Genomic DNA, 15,628 nt, shown 5'->3' with positions numbered 1-15,628 from the left:
AGCCCCACTGTAGTTGCATTGTATTTAATATGGAAAGAGTTATTATTTTGAGTGAAAACAAAAATTCTTACTGCCAAATGTCATTATCACTGCTTGATGTGAAGCAGGATTACAGGTTAAGATGTATATACTATTTTTGTGTGGGAAATAACCAATTACTGAATGACTTTCTTTTCGTGTTTTGTTTTATTGTTGGCTTTTTGGTTTTTTGTTTGTTTGTTTGTTTTTCCCTATTCTAGGGTTACCTTGCATGAAAAAGACAATTTTATGAATGCTGAAAACCTGGGAATAGTGTTTGGGCCTACTTTAATGAGACCTCCAGAGGACAGTACCCTTGCTACGCTGAATGACATGCGGTACCAGAAGTTAATTGTGCAGATTTTAATAGAAAATGAAGATGTTCTCTTTTAGACCAAGAGAGGCACTTGGTTTAAAATCATTCATCTGAAGGAAAAAAACCACCATTTCTTGACATCTTTTTTAAACATAAAGGAAAAAGTTCCTTGACTGCACTTCAGTTTCTGCAAAGCCGCAGATGGATGCCAAAATGTGTTTAGGGAAGGCCTATGTCTCATAGACATATGCCTCTTCGTAGAAGGGATGAAAACAAAAGGTCAGGAAAAAAAAAATCCTCTTACCTTGTATCTTTTGCATTGCCTCAGATGTATATTTGTTTTGAGAAGTTTCAAACAGTTGCATTGTTAACTTATTAAGAAACACAAAGCATATTTTAATACGGCTAGAGGAGCAAAAAGGTACTTAATCAGTGTTACTTGTATGCACCTATACATTTCCCTCTCCACGAGACATAATTATCTATGTCAGTTGTGAAACAGAACCTATATTATAAAGATATTTTTACTTTACCTAGCTGAAGGAATGCATTTTATTTTAGCAAGCTATAAATCAATGCAGTGCATTGATTATTTTCCACTTCTCTCCCTCGTTTTTGCTATGCTATATTCAAAACCATTACCACAACTGCAGTATTATCCTGACATACCTCTCTCATTGCAAGTGTTTCAAAGGAGAATTCTTTTCTTGTGTCTATTGCAGCTTCCTTAAATTTCTTTGCATTTAGGCACTGGCATCTTAAGGTTGTATGTTTTTACCATTTGCTATTTCCCCAAATAGAAAAAGTATTATATCTCTTTTTGGTTTTTTCCCCTCCCATGTGAAATAAGGTATTGAGAATTTTTCAGAAGTCCTGGTGGTGGTACCAGCTTCACATGCCAGAATTTTTTTTCTTGGACTACAGTAATATGTAAATTAAGTGATGCTGGGACACTGGATATTTTCTGGCCTCGTTGAAAAGTTAGCACTTTCTGGGGTTAATTATGAAGGATTTGTTGTTTGTTTTGTTTTTTTTTTTTTTCCTGTAAAAATTGAGTTCTGTTTTGTCATGTTTCTGTATTTATAAATGTACAGTAAATCATAGAATCAAGCAGGTTGGAAGAGACCTCCAAGATCATAGGATGTTAGTGGTTGGAAGGGATCCAAAGAGATCATCGAGTCCAACCCCTCTGCTGGAGCAGGACAATGCTATCTAACACAGATCACAGAGGAACACATCCAGACAGGCCTTGAAAGGCTCCGGAGAAGGAGACTCCACAACCTCTCTGGGGAGCCTGTTCCAGTGCTCTGTGACCCTTACAGTCAAGAAGTTCCCCCTTGTGTTGAGCTGGAACCTCCAACCTATCACCCAGCCCTATCCAGTCAACTCACCCAGCCCTACCCAGTCAACTAGACCATGTCACATAGATATTTATCTTGAATGTGTTTCCTGATGGTTTGATTAAAAAATTAAAAAAAGGAAAATTAAAAAAAAAAAGGAAAATAAAAAAAGAAAAAGAAAAAAAAGGAAGAGGAAAAAAGGAAAAGAAAAAAAAAGGAAAAGAAAATAAAAATATAAGGAAAAAAAAGGAAAAGAAAAAGAAAAAAATGGAAAGAAAAAAAAGGAAGAGAAAAAAAACAAAGTGTAGGAAATGTGGGAGTTGATAAATTTAATTATTACCCAATTTTAATATTTTTTCTCCCCTTACAAACATTGACCTACAGAGTTCATAATCTAACTACAACTTATTCCTCATGTTAAGAGTCTCAGCATATGTTTCTGCATAGAAAATCAAGATACTTTACTACCAAACTCAAGCTTCAATACAGAAAAAGCCAAACCTCTATCTATCTAATAATCCTTCATCTTGATCATTTGTGTCACATGCTTGGTAACTCAGTGATGCAGTTTCCTGAATTATTTCAGGGAGCAGAGGTTTCTATTCAAATTGAAAACAAAGATAGGTGTAACTATGATAATGAAGACAAGTGGAGGCAATGACTGTAAATTTGGTGTCTTCTAGAGAAATAACTAAGGGCTAGATAGATTAACCCAGACTGCAGAGCAAATGCTAAATAGTCTTGAGTTCCCAATACTTCCATAGATCCTCCTGCCTTGTACAGGATTATTTGTTGTAGGTTATGTACTACTTAATACTGTCATAAAAATGATCTGGAAATGGTTTTATTTTGTGAAGTGAAATATGCTTTGTAATTTATGATAGTGTAAATGGAAGGAAAAAAAAATCCCATTAAATGTGTTAAAGAGTTCTGGTGTCTGTCACTCTGGCCACATGGCAAGCTGCCAAATGAAAATCGATTGCTAATTATCATCCTGACATTGCTGGAAACTTTCCTATTTGCAAAACTTAGAAGAGTTTTACTGGATGTCAGCAGTTTCAGATTGGCACTTGGATGCTCAGACTACCCCAGCTAAGCCTATGCACACATTGATCTTCTGTGACCACTCTGAACCACCTCTGTGTAAAACTCTTAAGCGAGCAATGAATCCCAGTATCACTCCAGCCAATACCCCAGAATCGTTTCCATCAGAGCACTTTCCCACTACCTTGAACAGACACTTGACTATCAGTGATTTTATTCTCTGTAGCCCATTCACTAATGAGTTGGGTTTTTTCTAAGGTAGGAATAGTACCCTTATTTCCAATTTTTGTGGGAGCACAGCCAAGCCATTCCACTTCTGCTTCTCCCTTTCCCTCTACCACGAGCATGCTAGTAGCTTTGACATGTCTCACAGTCTAGGGTCTTCAACACACAGCCCACCTTAAGGATTTGATGACAGTACAGAGCAGTGTGTTTACCAAAATCCATGCTTAGTGTCCTTGCAGAGCAGAAGTTTCTATTCTGTTGGACAGAGGGAGAAGTACAATTCTACATCTTCAACCAGAAATACCTACTTAATTGTTCCTGTTTGCTTAGCTAATTAACATCCATCATAGAATCTGCCAGGGTTGGAAGGGACCACAAGAATCATCTAGTTCCAAGCCCCCCTGCCATGCCCAGGGACACCCTACCCTTGCCTGGCTGGCCACAGCCTCATCCAGCCTGGCCTTAAACACCTCCAGGGACAGGGTCTCACCACCTCCCTGGGCAACCCATTCCAGGCTCTCACCACTCTCATGCTCAACAACTTCCACCTCACATCCAGTCTGAACCTCCCCACCTCCAGCTTTGCTCCACTCCCCCTGGCCCTGTTGCTACCTGGTAGCCTAAAAAGTCCCTCCCCAGTTTTTTTGTAGGCCCCCTTCAGATACTGGAAGGCCACAGTAAGGTCACCTTGGGGCATGCTGAGCATGGAGGTAAAAGAATCCTGTCCCCTCCATACCTCATTAGTGCCACTTCCTCTCTTGTCAAACTTACTGCAGCCATTTTTGCTACACCTGGGGCTGCACAGTTTCTGTTCCAGATTCACCATTCATTCATGGAAATAAAAAGGCAGAAGACTTTTCTCTGCAAAACTGACTGATAAAAAAGAAGAAAAAGCCTATATTCCAGTAGACAGGAAAAAAAATGGGAAAAAAATAGATACAGTCTAACTGGATTGCACCAAATCCTTCCCTTTACTCCAAAGAATTCAGCAAGACTGAGAGTACTTCTCTCACTACTACTAGAGCGTAGTGAGAATCAATTGAGTGATGCCCCAGGAGTCTGTGTTTGAGCTGATATAACTTCCCTGCTTGTGTGGAACCCAGCTGTGCTCCTCTGAAAGCAGGTGAGATACCACTGGAGCCAGATGTTCAGCAGCCAGATGTTCAGCAGGAGCCTTGTTCCCTTCCACTGCTGCTGCTGTGGGTGCAGTAGCAGTCCCCTGATGCAGGCATCCACCCATGCTTTCCATCTCCCATTCAGCTAGCCCCATCTTCTGGTGTGATGAGTGCAACTGTGTACCCCCTCACAGCTGGTCACTGAAGCTGCCAGGGTGAAATTTCTTGCCTCGTCTAATGGAGAGGCCTCTTAGCCATCAGTAATAAAACATTACATGAAGTTCATGGTTTGTAAGGCAGTAACTTGCCTTAGTGCTGTGGAACAGTTGAAATCTGTTCTTTATACCTCTGTCTTCACAAGACTCACTGCTGTCAGCAACTTCAAGCATGCAGAGGCAACTGAGCAAAGGAATAGTTCCCTGAGAACACACTGCAGAAGAGGCAGCATGTGCTGTGTCTGCCTCCAAAGCACACATGCACTGAGAAGGCAGCTGGCAGACAAGACTGGGCTGAGAACTCTTGAAGGATTTCCTCAACTAGGACACTGATTTGGAGCTCCTCTACCCAAGAGACCACTTGTTGTGAGACTTAAATTATGTCTCTCCTGCTGCCAAATACAATTGGAATTGGACAAAGGCTGTAGAAGTTACTGAGGAAGAAGAATTCACTAAAACAGAGAAACAAAAAAGCATAAATGCAGTTATGCTTCCTCAGGAAAGCTTTTGTCAAATGAAGTTACAAAGGAGACAGACCTTTGCTCTCAACTCTGCATGATGTGAGTTTAACCCACAGAACCAGTTTCACAGAGCACAAAACTGAGTGAATCGGTACCATGTTCATTTAATTTCTAAGCAAGGTGTAAGACTACACTTTCCTATATATTTAAATCTCCAAGTTCACACAACATTTGATTTTAATGAAGGAGAATGGTTTGCAGGGGCACTTGGCCAGAGGCTCTGGGAAGGAATGTGTCAGATTTGGGAACTCTTCTGAGCTATTCATTACTGTCAAATTTGGGATAGAGGAGGAAGGAAGGATTGTGAATGTAGTATTGGTCAAACTCTGGTCTTACTGAGACCTAGTGCTGGGAGTGCCTTGGGTAATAAATAACTGGGCTGAAGGATGGCTTAAAGTCACATTGTGAGCATATGAATGTGATGGCAGGTACTAAGAGCGGCTTGCGGAGCACGTGGAGCAGCCACACTTTCTGTGATAAGCTCAAACACTGCACAGTGCAGATCTGTGCAAATGAGACACTGTGGTTAACTGTGTTTGCACAGGGCCCTTCCTGGGCTCACACGCTCTGAAAGAGAGCATTTTCCTAAATCTGCTAGGCTGCTGCTCTCACCTGGTGATGGAGACAGCCAACAGCCTCTTCTGCTCTGCCTTCAGCTACTGCCAGTATCACGGTCCCACACACACAAAATACAGAGAGGGCAAAGGCAGCTTGCTCCCTTTCATCCTGTTAGTGGCCAGATTGGTGCTGCCATGTTGAGAAGAGGCAACAGGAGACAACAGGAAAAGGAGATGGGGCTGGCAGGCTCACAGAAGGGTCCGCAAGTGGGCACTTCTCCAATGGTTCAAGCTCCCCAAAGTGGCAGCAATTGGAGAAGCTCACACATTCTGCTTCAGTGCTACACTCTCCTCAAACCTTGCTGGAAGGGCAGAAGCTGCAGGAACCTGCCTGGCTGCCTTCTCATTTCTTTATTGGCAGGTAGAGAGTCAAAGTCGGCTGAAAAGGGAGGAAGAAGATTCAAGCACCAACAGACCCCTCTGCCAGGAACTGGTGAAAACTCTGAGCAGGAAAGTAATTCCCAAACACACAAGAAGAAGAAGAATGCCATCTAACTGGATCTTCAAAGCAGAATTATATTGCTATAGTCCCTACAGCTATCTAAAAGGAATGAAGGGACTATAGGGCTCATGGAGATAAGAGTGAGCGCATCAATACCTTTCGTGCTCTTTAGCTGTAGAGATCAGTTCCTTGATTAAAGATCATGGTTAAGATTCACAAATCTGAACCTTTGTGAATTATGGTTATTGCTGAATGCTCTAGGCCTTGCGGATTTAGGACATGAATAGATCTTACGTGGGGAGCATGCTTCACATTACCTTTCCCTGAAGGAAAGGTATTCTGCACATAATTATGCTGATGCTACAGCTAGAGCCAGGACTTGATCCCCCTGGTATAATTATAACTGTATTTAATATCAGAGTGAAAGCTGCTGTTATGTTTTGAAAATGAAAACGTTGCAGAGCACAGGTAGGCATGCATGGTCAGGAAGGCAGTGGATGTGCCTCTCTTCTCCTGAGAGAACACTTTCAATTTAAACACAGCAGAATTTGCAAAGTTGGGGGAAAAGGACAATGAGAAGGACTTTTTTTTTTAATGTTGGTTTGCTTTAGTTGGGTTTTTTTTCCTTTTCACTGCAGTAACAGTTTAGGAAGATTAGTTTGAGAATTGACATGAAAATTAGTCTTTGGGAGTCTAAACCTTTAAAATACCAGGGTATTTCTGAATTTTGGAAAGCCTGAAGAATTATGAAGAGACCTAATATCAATATGGTTTCATTCTACACAAAAAGCACATGTTCCAAGGTAAAACATGTGTACTGGAGCATCTGCTAGAATCCTGCACATCCACCCTAATTGGGACTGTAAGCACACACTAAATCTTACCCTGTCCTCCTGCAAAGACAGGAGAGAATTTGACTGCAGAGTCTTATATGAATACAGTATCTAACATCTATGGATTGGAAGAGTTACTATATTTTTATACCAGAGCTTTACCTATGCACATACTGAAGGACTGCAACAAGTGCTGTTGCAGTGGGAAAGGGGCAGAACGTGCATTTGCTTTGTCAAGAGTTGTTTTCATGCACACACTAACCTTAGTGACAAGCTTGTAGAACAGTGTGTTGTGACTGATCCCTAACGGTGACTTTCAAACGCACAGCAGGTTTTGCTGTCGTCCCGCACCACTGCGTACACACTCAGACAGCACCCTCCCACTCACGCGTCTCTTACAAAGCCTTCCCACCCCTCTCTTCTCAGTAGAACCTGTTTTCAGTACAAGTGTCATGGTAAGATTCTTTGAAACAGGCTTAAAAGGAAAAAAACCAGCACCAATTTGATGTAAGTATGGCATTACGTGAGCCAAGAGGTCGGGTGTATGAGAACCAAAACAGTACAAACATGTAAAACAGTGACAAGTGGTTTGTATAAGACTATGAGCTAAAAATGTTAACCAGTAATATTTTCATGAAAAGGGCTTTTAAAAATATTGATTACCTTTATCTCTCCATAAATTCCCTTCTCCTCAGGCACTTCCCTGGGACACCAGATGAGAACAGATACCGGTGTTCTCTTTCTTCATAGAAACAAATGAGTAGCAAAGCACTAGGTCATATTCACTGCAGGAAACTTGACCCTATGGTCTGTCTCTGTGCTTGGCCCAACAAAGCCAGATGTCCTGGTGCTACTCATCTTAGAAAATCTTAGCTGCTTTCTTAACTGTTAGGAGGGAACGTAAAGAGCATTTTTTTTCTCACTGAACATTACTGTTTTATTCCATAGGGAGTTTTTTTTGCTGCTTTTATCATAGAATAATAGAATCAGTCAGGGTTGGAAGGGACCACAAGGATCATCTAGTTCCAAGCCCCCTACCATGCCCAGGGACACCCTACCCTACATCAGGCTGGCCACAGCCTCATCCAGCCTGGCCTTAAACACCTCCAGGGACAGGGTCTCACCACCTCCCTGGGCAACCCATTCCAGGCTCTCACCACTCTCATGCTCAACAACTTTCTCCTCATGTCCAGTCTGAACCTACTCACCTTCAGCTTTGCTCCATTCCCCCTAGTCCTGTTGCTACCTGGTAGCCTAAAAAGTCCCTCCCCCTTCAGACACTGGAAGGACACAAGGTCACCTGGGAATCTTCTCTTCTCCAGGCTGAACAGCCCCAACTCTTTCAGTCTGTGCTCATAGCAGAGCTGCTTCAGCCCTGTGATCGTCCTCGTGACCCTTCTCTAGACACTCTCCAGCATCTCCACATCCCTCTTGTAATAAGAGTACTCCAGGTGGGGTCTCACTAGAGCAGAGTAGATGGGGAGAATCACCTCCCTCGACCTGCTGGCCACACTTCCCCTGATGCAGTCCAGGCTCTGGTTGGCTTTCTGGGCTGCAAGTGCACACTGCTGGCTCATGCTGAGCTTCTCATCCACCAGCACTCCCATGTCCCTCTCCTCAGGGCTGCTCTCCTGCCACTCGCTGCCCAATGTAGTATGATAGACAGTTTGGAGTACTTTCAAGTGTATGTCTGCATGCACGCCTCCCTATCCAAAAGCCTTTGAGTTCAAAGAGAGCAATCTACAGTGTAACATAAGTGTGCGCCCTGGGCTCCTCTCCCTCAGTACCCTGCATTCACCAGTTTCCATACATCTTATACATCTCACTCTTATGGACTATTCAGGGAAGCTGCAAGTAGCAGGAGTTGATCTGCAAAAGACGAGGCTCAAAGAGCACTGCTTTCAGGGACTCCTTCACATGAGCACATGCACCCTTGAGTAACTGTGTAGCTGATGCGTTGTTAAGAGGCACATGTGTATTACAGAGCATTGCTGTCCGAAGAACAAATCACCATTTTTAACACATAGTGTGGTACAAAACTAGTTGTTTTCTTCACCTTTTGGGATGAATCAGAAAAAAAAAACATTTGTATGGCCATATATCCATCATCACACAGAAATTCTAAGCCATTCAAGCATATATACTAGGTGGTACTGTTTCTTAGCTATGTTTAGCTTGTAAAAGATGGACCATTAAGGACAAATCTATTTTCTTCAAAGCCACAAGATACTCACCTACGCACATCCACCATGTGTGCAAACAAAAGGCGTTAACATTTCAGCCACGTACACCGACGACACCGCATCCACCGCTGGCAGCCCCGGGTTTCATCAGAGTGCCGCCTCACCTGCGCTAAGGCTTCTTTCTTTCTTCGTTCCTCCTTCCCTCCTCCTCCTCTTCCTTCTCCCTCCCCAAGCCCACTTCACCACCGAGTGTCCCCTCACGGGGATTCCGGCCTTCCCCCACCCGCGGTCGCCTCCCTGCAGGCCTGAGGGAGGCCAGACGCTCCTCCCGACGTGGCTCCCCCACCTCGCACGGCTGCAGCCGGACAGGTGAGCGAGAGCCGCCCGGGGCCGGCCGGGCCACGCTCCGCCCACGGGGGCGAGCCCGAGGCTGGCCGCCACCTGCCGCCGCGCCGCACAGGCGCCCGGCCGCCGCTCCGGGCAGCAGGTCCCCGCTGCCTTCTCGCTGCCTTCCCGGCGGCGGCGGTGGAGGCGTAGGGACGACTGAAGGGAGGAGCGGCCGCTCTTCCCCCCTGGGAGAAGGAGAGCGCTCCCGCAGCAGGCGGGCGGGCGGGCGCCCACAGGTCAGTGCCGCCTCCCGTACCTGTTGCTCCGGGAGCCGGCGGGGGGGAAAGGAAGGAGGGAGGGAGGGAGGGAGCGAGCGGCCCCATCACTGCAGGCGCCGCCAGGAGGTACGCGAGCTGCCGGCCTTGTGCCGTGGGGAGGCGGCAGCCCGGAGGTGCCAGGCCTTGGGGCCCACTTCTGAGGCTGGGGGTGCGAGCGCAGGGAGCGGGTCCCGCTCAGCCCCAGGGGTGCATTTACCTTGAACTCTGCCAGCCGCGCAGGAAGAGGCGGAGCGGTGCTTCAAAGCCTGTCAACCGGACTCGAGCAGGGGCAAAGCGCTGTGCTGTGCCCCGGCGCCCACCCGGCTGTTTGCGCCAGACCAGCTCCTCCGCGCCCGGCAGATCACAGGGTGAAGGACAGACTCCCCGCGCCGCGCCGCGCTGCACGCCGCCCCTGTGCAGGGCATGACAGGTCCTGGCCGCCCTCAGCTGCCCGAGCGGAGCGCTGCCTGCTTGCCCGCCTCACAGACCGTTCACGCTCTTTTCCCCCTCCTCAGGAGCCCGAGATGGCTGACGGCGCTGCGGCCACCGCCGCCCCCCGCCCCGGCGTGAAGAGCAGCTCCTCAGGACCCTGGTGGAAATCGCTGACCAGCAAGAAGCACAAGGAAGCAGCGGCCGCCCCGCCACCCGCTGCCGCCAGCGAGACCCCCGCCGACCCTCCTAGCGCCGGCGGCCGGGAGGAGCAGCTGCCCGTCTTCAGCAGCGGCGATGCTGCAGGGACGGGCGGCGGCAACCGCCGGAGCCTTCGCGTCTCTCACTCGGGCCGCTTCAAGGAGAGGCGGAAGGTGCGCACCTCGTTGCTGGCCGACAACCCCGAGGTCTTCGACGGAGGCGGCGCCGTGGGCACTGCAGCTCCAGGGGCCGAGTAGCCCTGGAGGGCTTCGCCCCCGGAGCAGCGGCCCAGTGAAGAGCCGCCACCGGACAGGTGGCTGGAGCACCGGCAGGACAGACGGCTGGAGCCTGCAGCTGCCCCACGACTGGGGCTGGTCTTGCTTAGCCTCGTGGGCAATGTGGAGGTGTGTGGCAGCAGCCCCCCCAGCCCTGAGTGAACACTGCGGAGAGCCTGGCACCTCGGTCGGACCAGTGGGTAGCATGCAGTGCTATATGGACAGCTCCAAGATCAAACCCCCAGACAATGGGACAATGTGATTGTCTTAAAATAACACCAATAAATACCCCACTCCTTGTACTGCTATGAGCGGACTCGGGTGCTGTCCCAGGGCTGATATCGGGCTCTATAGCTTCCCCCAGCCCTTGCCAGGAGCCAAGGTGCTGAATTTTCAGGCCTGTGACCCAGGTCCTCTCGGTTCTCTGGCCCAGTGGGCGCTTTGCTGCTCTCATCTCACTTGCTGCCTTATCCAAGGAAGCATGCAACGAAGTGCTCTTACCTAATTTCAGGGCTGAGGACCTCCAGCTGTGCTGCGTGTGCTGCTGTCCTGCCATTAGCCATTATTCTCCTTCCCCTGCAAGGGTCAAAAGAGATATTGTGGGAGGCAGATACTTGCACTCACCTATGCCTCACATCACATGTAAATATGCAAAAGGCAGGACCATGCTGTTTCTCTCCCTCTTCTGTGTAATGACTAGCAGGTATTTCAGAAGCTGGTCTCCCATAGCTCTGTTACAGAAGGAGGCCGAGTTTTGTCTTGTGATTCAGGCTGTTTACACATGGAACCCGTGATCTTTGCATAATTGGTGATAAGTGGCATAATGAAGCTCTGATGAAGAAATTGTGTGATAAAATGTAAATTCTGGGAGATGAGCAGCCCTGGAGGGCACAGGCAGGGGTGTACTTCTAATGTGGAAATAGGATTGGGCTGCACTGGAAATGTTCTTTACTGTTTGCCATGTCTGAGGCGTGTGAAGCAGGATTAAAGATTCCCAGGATTTCTTTTGATAGCAAGGTAATGTGCTTTTTAACTCAGGCAGCTGTCTGCTCCCTCTAACAGCTCCTGTGGACAAAGTAAACTGCAAGCCAGATTTGTACTGGTGGTGTGCCTTACAGAGCAAACTCAGCTGAAGACACTTGGCAATGACACATTTCTTCATAGTAGGTGATGTAGCAACAACTGATTTATTTATTTTAAATGGACTTGCAATATACTTTATATTCTTAACATGGTTTTAGACTTTTTTTTTTCCTGAATGTGAAATAAGATATTGCATTGTGGCAGGGACTGAAAATTATCTCTTAGAGTCAAGGATTTTGCCATTCTGATTTTGTTTGGTTGTAACTAATCATTAAAGGTCAGTTAAAAATAATTTTAAACAGCATCTGAAAGGAAACAAGAGCTGAGTTCCAGGTGAAAATATGGATTAAACCAGTCACTGACAATCACTGAAATCATGCAGTGGGTGCTGGGCAAGTGCCTCATGGTTCACTGTGCATAATAATATCTAATGAACCCCTTGTGTGATAAACTCAGCCAGCCTAGCTGGCTTTGGTACTGGCTGGCTCTTCACTCAGCTAGTCCTTCGGACTCTGAAACCCAAGGACAAAGGGACTGTAGCATCAAATCTACTTCCATAAAAGCTTTTTTATACACAGTGTGCAGAGATGCTTTATTATCTCCTTTAGTAAAACTACAAGGTACTGGGTTTGGACTGCTTTTTTATGTTCTTGACTATATGCTGACCAAGCAAAAAACTGGAAGATTGTAGGGGAAGCTCTTAAAGGTTTCTCCTTGGAGATGCATTTCTTCTGTGGAGCCTCTTCAGTCAGAGGTATCTGAAATACTTCTATTAAGAAGGAGTACTTGGAGCAAACCCAGCCTCAGACAAAGGCATGTGAGAGAGAAAGAGGAAACTGTAAAGGCTGGGAATGGAGAGACAGATGAACTATAATTTGTCTACAGTTAGTCGGGGCCCAATAACCCTGTGTGTGTGTGTGTGTGTGTTCAAAGTGGAAGAACAAGTAAGGAAGGAGATACTGCATGTTTCTTACTCCTTCATGTGGTTCAGTGTGAGCTCAGTGAGGTTCAAATCGCCAGAACTATGCAAGCTACTGATTTATACATTTCATGCAGATGCTTTTCTGCAGTTTTAATCCTGTTGTGAAAATACAGTTTCTTCTGTACCTCCAAGCTACCTCTTTCTACAGTGAACCTCTGATCTCTGGAAAAGTCTCAGATTTGTTAGTTGCAATTCTTTATCTAAGCACAAGATAGACCTAGCAGTTTGGGTTTTATTGGAGGAGCCTGGCATTCTGCTCAGCTGACTGCTGTCAAGATTCAATATCAATGCTGGTTAATAAGTGACTAAGCATTAGCCACATCTTAATCATTGTCTATGGTACTTTCAGCCTGGAAATTTGGTAAGAACTTCCAATAAATGCAAATAAAATGACTTGCTCGCAGCCATTCTCCATCTTCAGCCTGACCTTGAGCTGTGGGAAGGAGACGTAATCCTATCTTCCTGTTCAGTCAAATCCTTGCTTCAATGAATTTGATAGCAGCCACTGAAAAACTAGATCCATGAGAAAATGGGCTGGCTGCCTCAGCTCGCTCTCCCCGCCCTCTGTGCAAGGGCAGTATCTTTACGTTAGTTCTGCCCTGTGTGCTGCAGTAAGAATTGGCCATAAACAACTTGTAGCACAAAAATAGCACTATGGTATCTCAGCCTGAACATCAGATAAAAGCCTTAAGTAATATATGAGTGAATTAAGATGACACAGGAAAAAAAAAAATATGGCATTCTCTGGAGCATCCAATTAAAGTTTTTAACCTCTGAAGTGGAGAAAGTTTGACCTTTCTTTTTGTATTGGAGAATATACTCTCAGGTACAACAGTGCATTTCTGTGGACTGAATTATTAAAGGGATGTTTGCATTCTTAATATATTTCCTCGGCTCCTTTATAGATATCATGCATCAGAAAGTACGTTTAGGAACAGGTAGTTGCTGTTTGGTTTTGAAAGCAAGCAGTGACTTATTGACAAAATAAATGGAAGGAAGCATACGAGGTTCAACCTCAGCTATGTCAGTTGCAGTGTAGTTTTCTTACTATTACATCAGATACCAATGAGAACTACAAGTTTTGGGGAAGAAAAAAATATCTAGCATATAGAGTTAACTTTTCAAACAAACTTGTTAAGTCTATATCTACTTATTCCTACTCATGCCAAAACTGAAAATAAACCTCCGAGTAGCTGCCTGGTGAATCATTCCCTGCAATTGCAGGCTGGTCAGTCTGCACCTCAACAAATATTACAAGGGAGCACCTGCATAACATAGTCCTAAATTGGAAACACTGGAATAAATGCCTTGAAAGCCTCAAGCCTTTAAACTTCAGATGTTATGTCAGGGTATGACTGAAGCTGAACTGAAAGAATGGAGAGGGGACTTTGCTGTTTTGAGGAGGGCAGGGGTCTTCACTGGCTTTGGGGGGGTGGGTGTTGTGGAGGCAGGGAATTAACATGGCTAAGTAGGGAATATATATAAAAATATAATTATTTTATTTTCCTGACACCCCCCCCCCCCCCCCAAACTATATACAGAAGTTAATTTAATTAGCAGACTCAGTTTGATTGAGAATATCTCACAAGGATACTATAGGTAAATCTGACTATTTTAGAAGTCAGGAAATGTAAAAGGCTAAGCTATAAACACAGCTTTTCCCACTAACAATCAGGCTGAGCAGAAGGTTATACCACTCACAGGTGAGTTAGGCTGGCTGAGAGAAAGGGCAGTCCAGGTGCTTGTCAGCTCTCTCTCTTTCAGAAGACATCTGAGGATAGTTAAGCCTATTAAGCTTGCACAAAAGGGGTGCTTAAGGTGGGGAGCAGTCCTAAGCGGGGACGGTCCTGTCCCTCAGGAGCTTGTCCTTCCCAGCACCAGGGGACTCTCTCTGCAGGAAGTATCCAGGCGGGGAGCACCCCAATATTCATACCTTTCCTAGACAAAGAGTCGAGTTACCATTTCCAGGTGCAAAGCACACAGCCAATCCCAGCCCCATTCCAGCCCAGGCATCTGCACGGGGCACCCCTCATGCGGGGAGGATCCTTTGCTCCCCCCACATCAAGCCTGCAGAGCAAGGGAGGGAAACAGGTTTTTTGTGCCTTTCCTCTCCCATTCGAACCACAGAGGGAGAGGACTTCAGGGAATCCAGGACTCCAGGACAGGGGGTTTGTTGTGTTGGGTTGTTTTACATTCTGTCTTCACTGTAGTGCAACCGGTGATAATTTTCTGTTTGAAACATGAAATCTTTTGCCCATTAACTAGATAGTCTCATACAAGGTCTAAAATCTGAAGGACAGAACACCAGCCTTGGCCTGGCCAGTGCAGCTTGATATTAAAACCCATGTTTATTTTAGCTCAAATACCTGGTGTCTAACTGCAAGAAAAGCTGTTTCAAGTGCAGGTACAAACTGGTATTTCATTCTGCTGTGTTTTGAGATCCTACCCTGTAGAGCAGACAAAAGAAACCCAAACCTTACATTTTCTAAGCTGTTTTCTAAAAGCTGGGGTGAGAGAGAGTTAGTTATAGGATGATATTTGAGACCATGTAATTACATCATTTTGAAAAACAAACCTTTCCCCTTCATCACTAATGTATTGTAAATAAGATGGGAGGCCTGCTGGCTGTGATTTTTCACTTCCAAATAAAACAAAAGGGATGAAGTTGCTTGATTTTATAGGCACCAGAAGTAGTGAAGTAATTTCTCTTTGTCTGTTTTATCCTTAATGACACATCTGAAATTCACAAATAGCTCTAAGAAACAATATTTGGATGTAGTCCTCAAGTAAAGCATATTAATTAGCAGCTGCAGCTTACAGATTTGATTTACTGCCCATTTTATCCAGATAAAGCAATCTAATAGCAGATAATATGTGTTTGGGGGGCAGCAAATAGCTTTCCACAATAGCTGTAAGGCATGATTTTAAATGAAAAATTTACTCTGGTGAGTAATCCTCATCAGACCTAGATGTCATGTTTCATGTGAGTGAAAATGAGTTGGAATGTTGGGGTTTTTTCCCAGGGTATTAGTTACCAGACTATCAGATGGTTTGGGTATGAGGTCGGTGTGACTCTCAGATGTAAGCCTGTGTATGCCATGAATCTGCTGCTTGTTTGCCACTCTGCAAGTGTTTTCCCTGATCC

The 15,628-nt window shown here is 45.5% G+C and overlaps 2 protein-coding genes across 5 annotated transcripts in view; both read left to right on the top strand.

Moving 5' to 3' along the window:
• CHN2 (chimerin 2) overlaps positions 1–2,604 on the top strand; it is a 202,247-nt gene extending 199,643 nt beyond the window's left edge. For both annotated transcript variants that reach the window (XM_064167115.1, XM_064167116.1), the window contains one exon: positions 240–2,604. In XM_064167115.1, coding sequence (XP_064023185.1) covers positions 240–411 — 172 coding nt within the window. In that variant the 3' untranslated portion in view covers positions 412–2,604. The remainder of the gene's footprint in view (positions 1–239) is intronic.
• Positions 2,605–9,096: 6,492 nt separating this feature from the next.
• Positions 9,097–12,078, top strand: PRR15 (proline rich 15). 3 transcript variants are annotated; one of them, XM_064167130.1, is made up of 2 exons: positions 9,097–9,238; positions 10,029–12,078. In XM_064167130.1, exon 2 carries the CDS (start codon positions 10,038–10,040, stop codon positions 10,398–10,400), a length of 363 nt encoding a protein of 120 aa, XP_064023200.1. In that variant the 5' UTR covers positions 9,097–9,238; positions 10,029–10,037; the 3' UTR covers positions 10,401–12,078. The 3 variants fall into 3 exon arrangements, with proteins under 3 accessions (XP_064023200.1, XP_064023198.1, XP_064023199.1); XM_064167128.1 differs by lacking the exon at positions 9,097–9,238 and adding an exon at positions 9,306–9,492; XM_064167129.1 differs by lacking the exon at positions 9,097–9,238 and adding an exon at positions 9,561–9,943.
• Positions 12,079–15,628: the final 3,550 nt, after the last annotated feature.

The sequence above is a fragment of the Pogoniulus pusillus genome, chromosome 28 (genome assembly GCF_015220805.1).
Source record: "Pogoniulus pusillus isolate bPogPus1 chromosome 28, bPogPus1.pri, whole genome shotgun sequence".
Taxonomy (NCBI): Eukaryota; Metazoa; Chordata; class Aves; order Piciformes; family Lybiidae; genus Pogoniulus; species Pogoniulus pusillus.
Note: the sequence above shows the minus strand (reverse complement) of the source record. Positions and strands in the feature narration are given on the sequence as shown.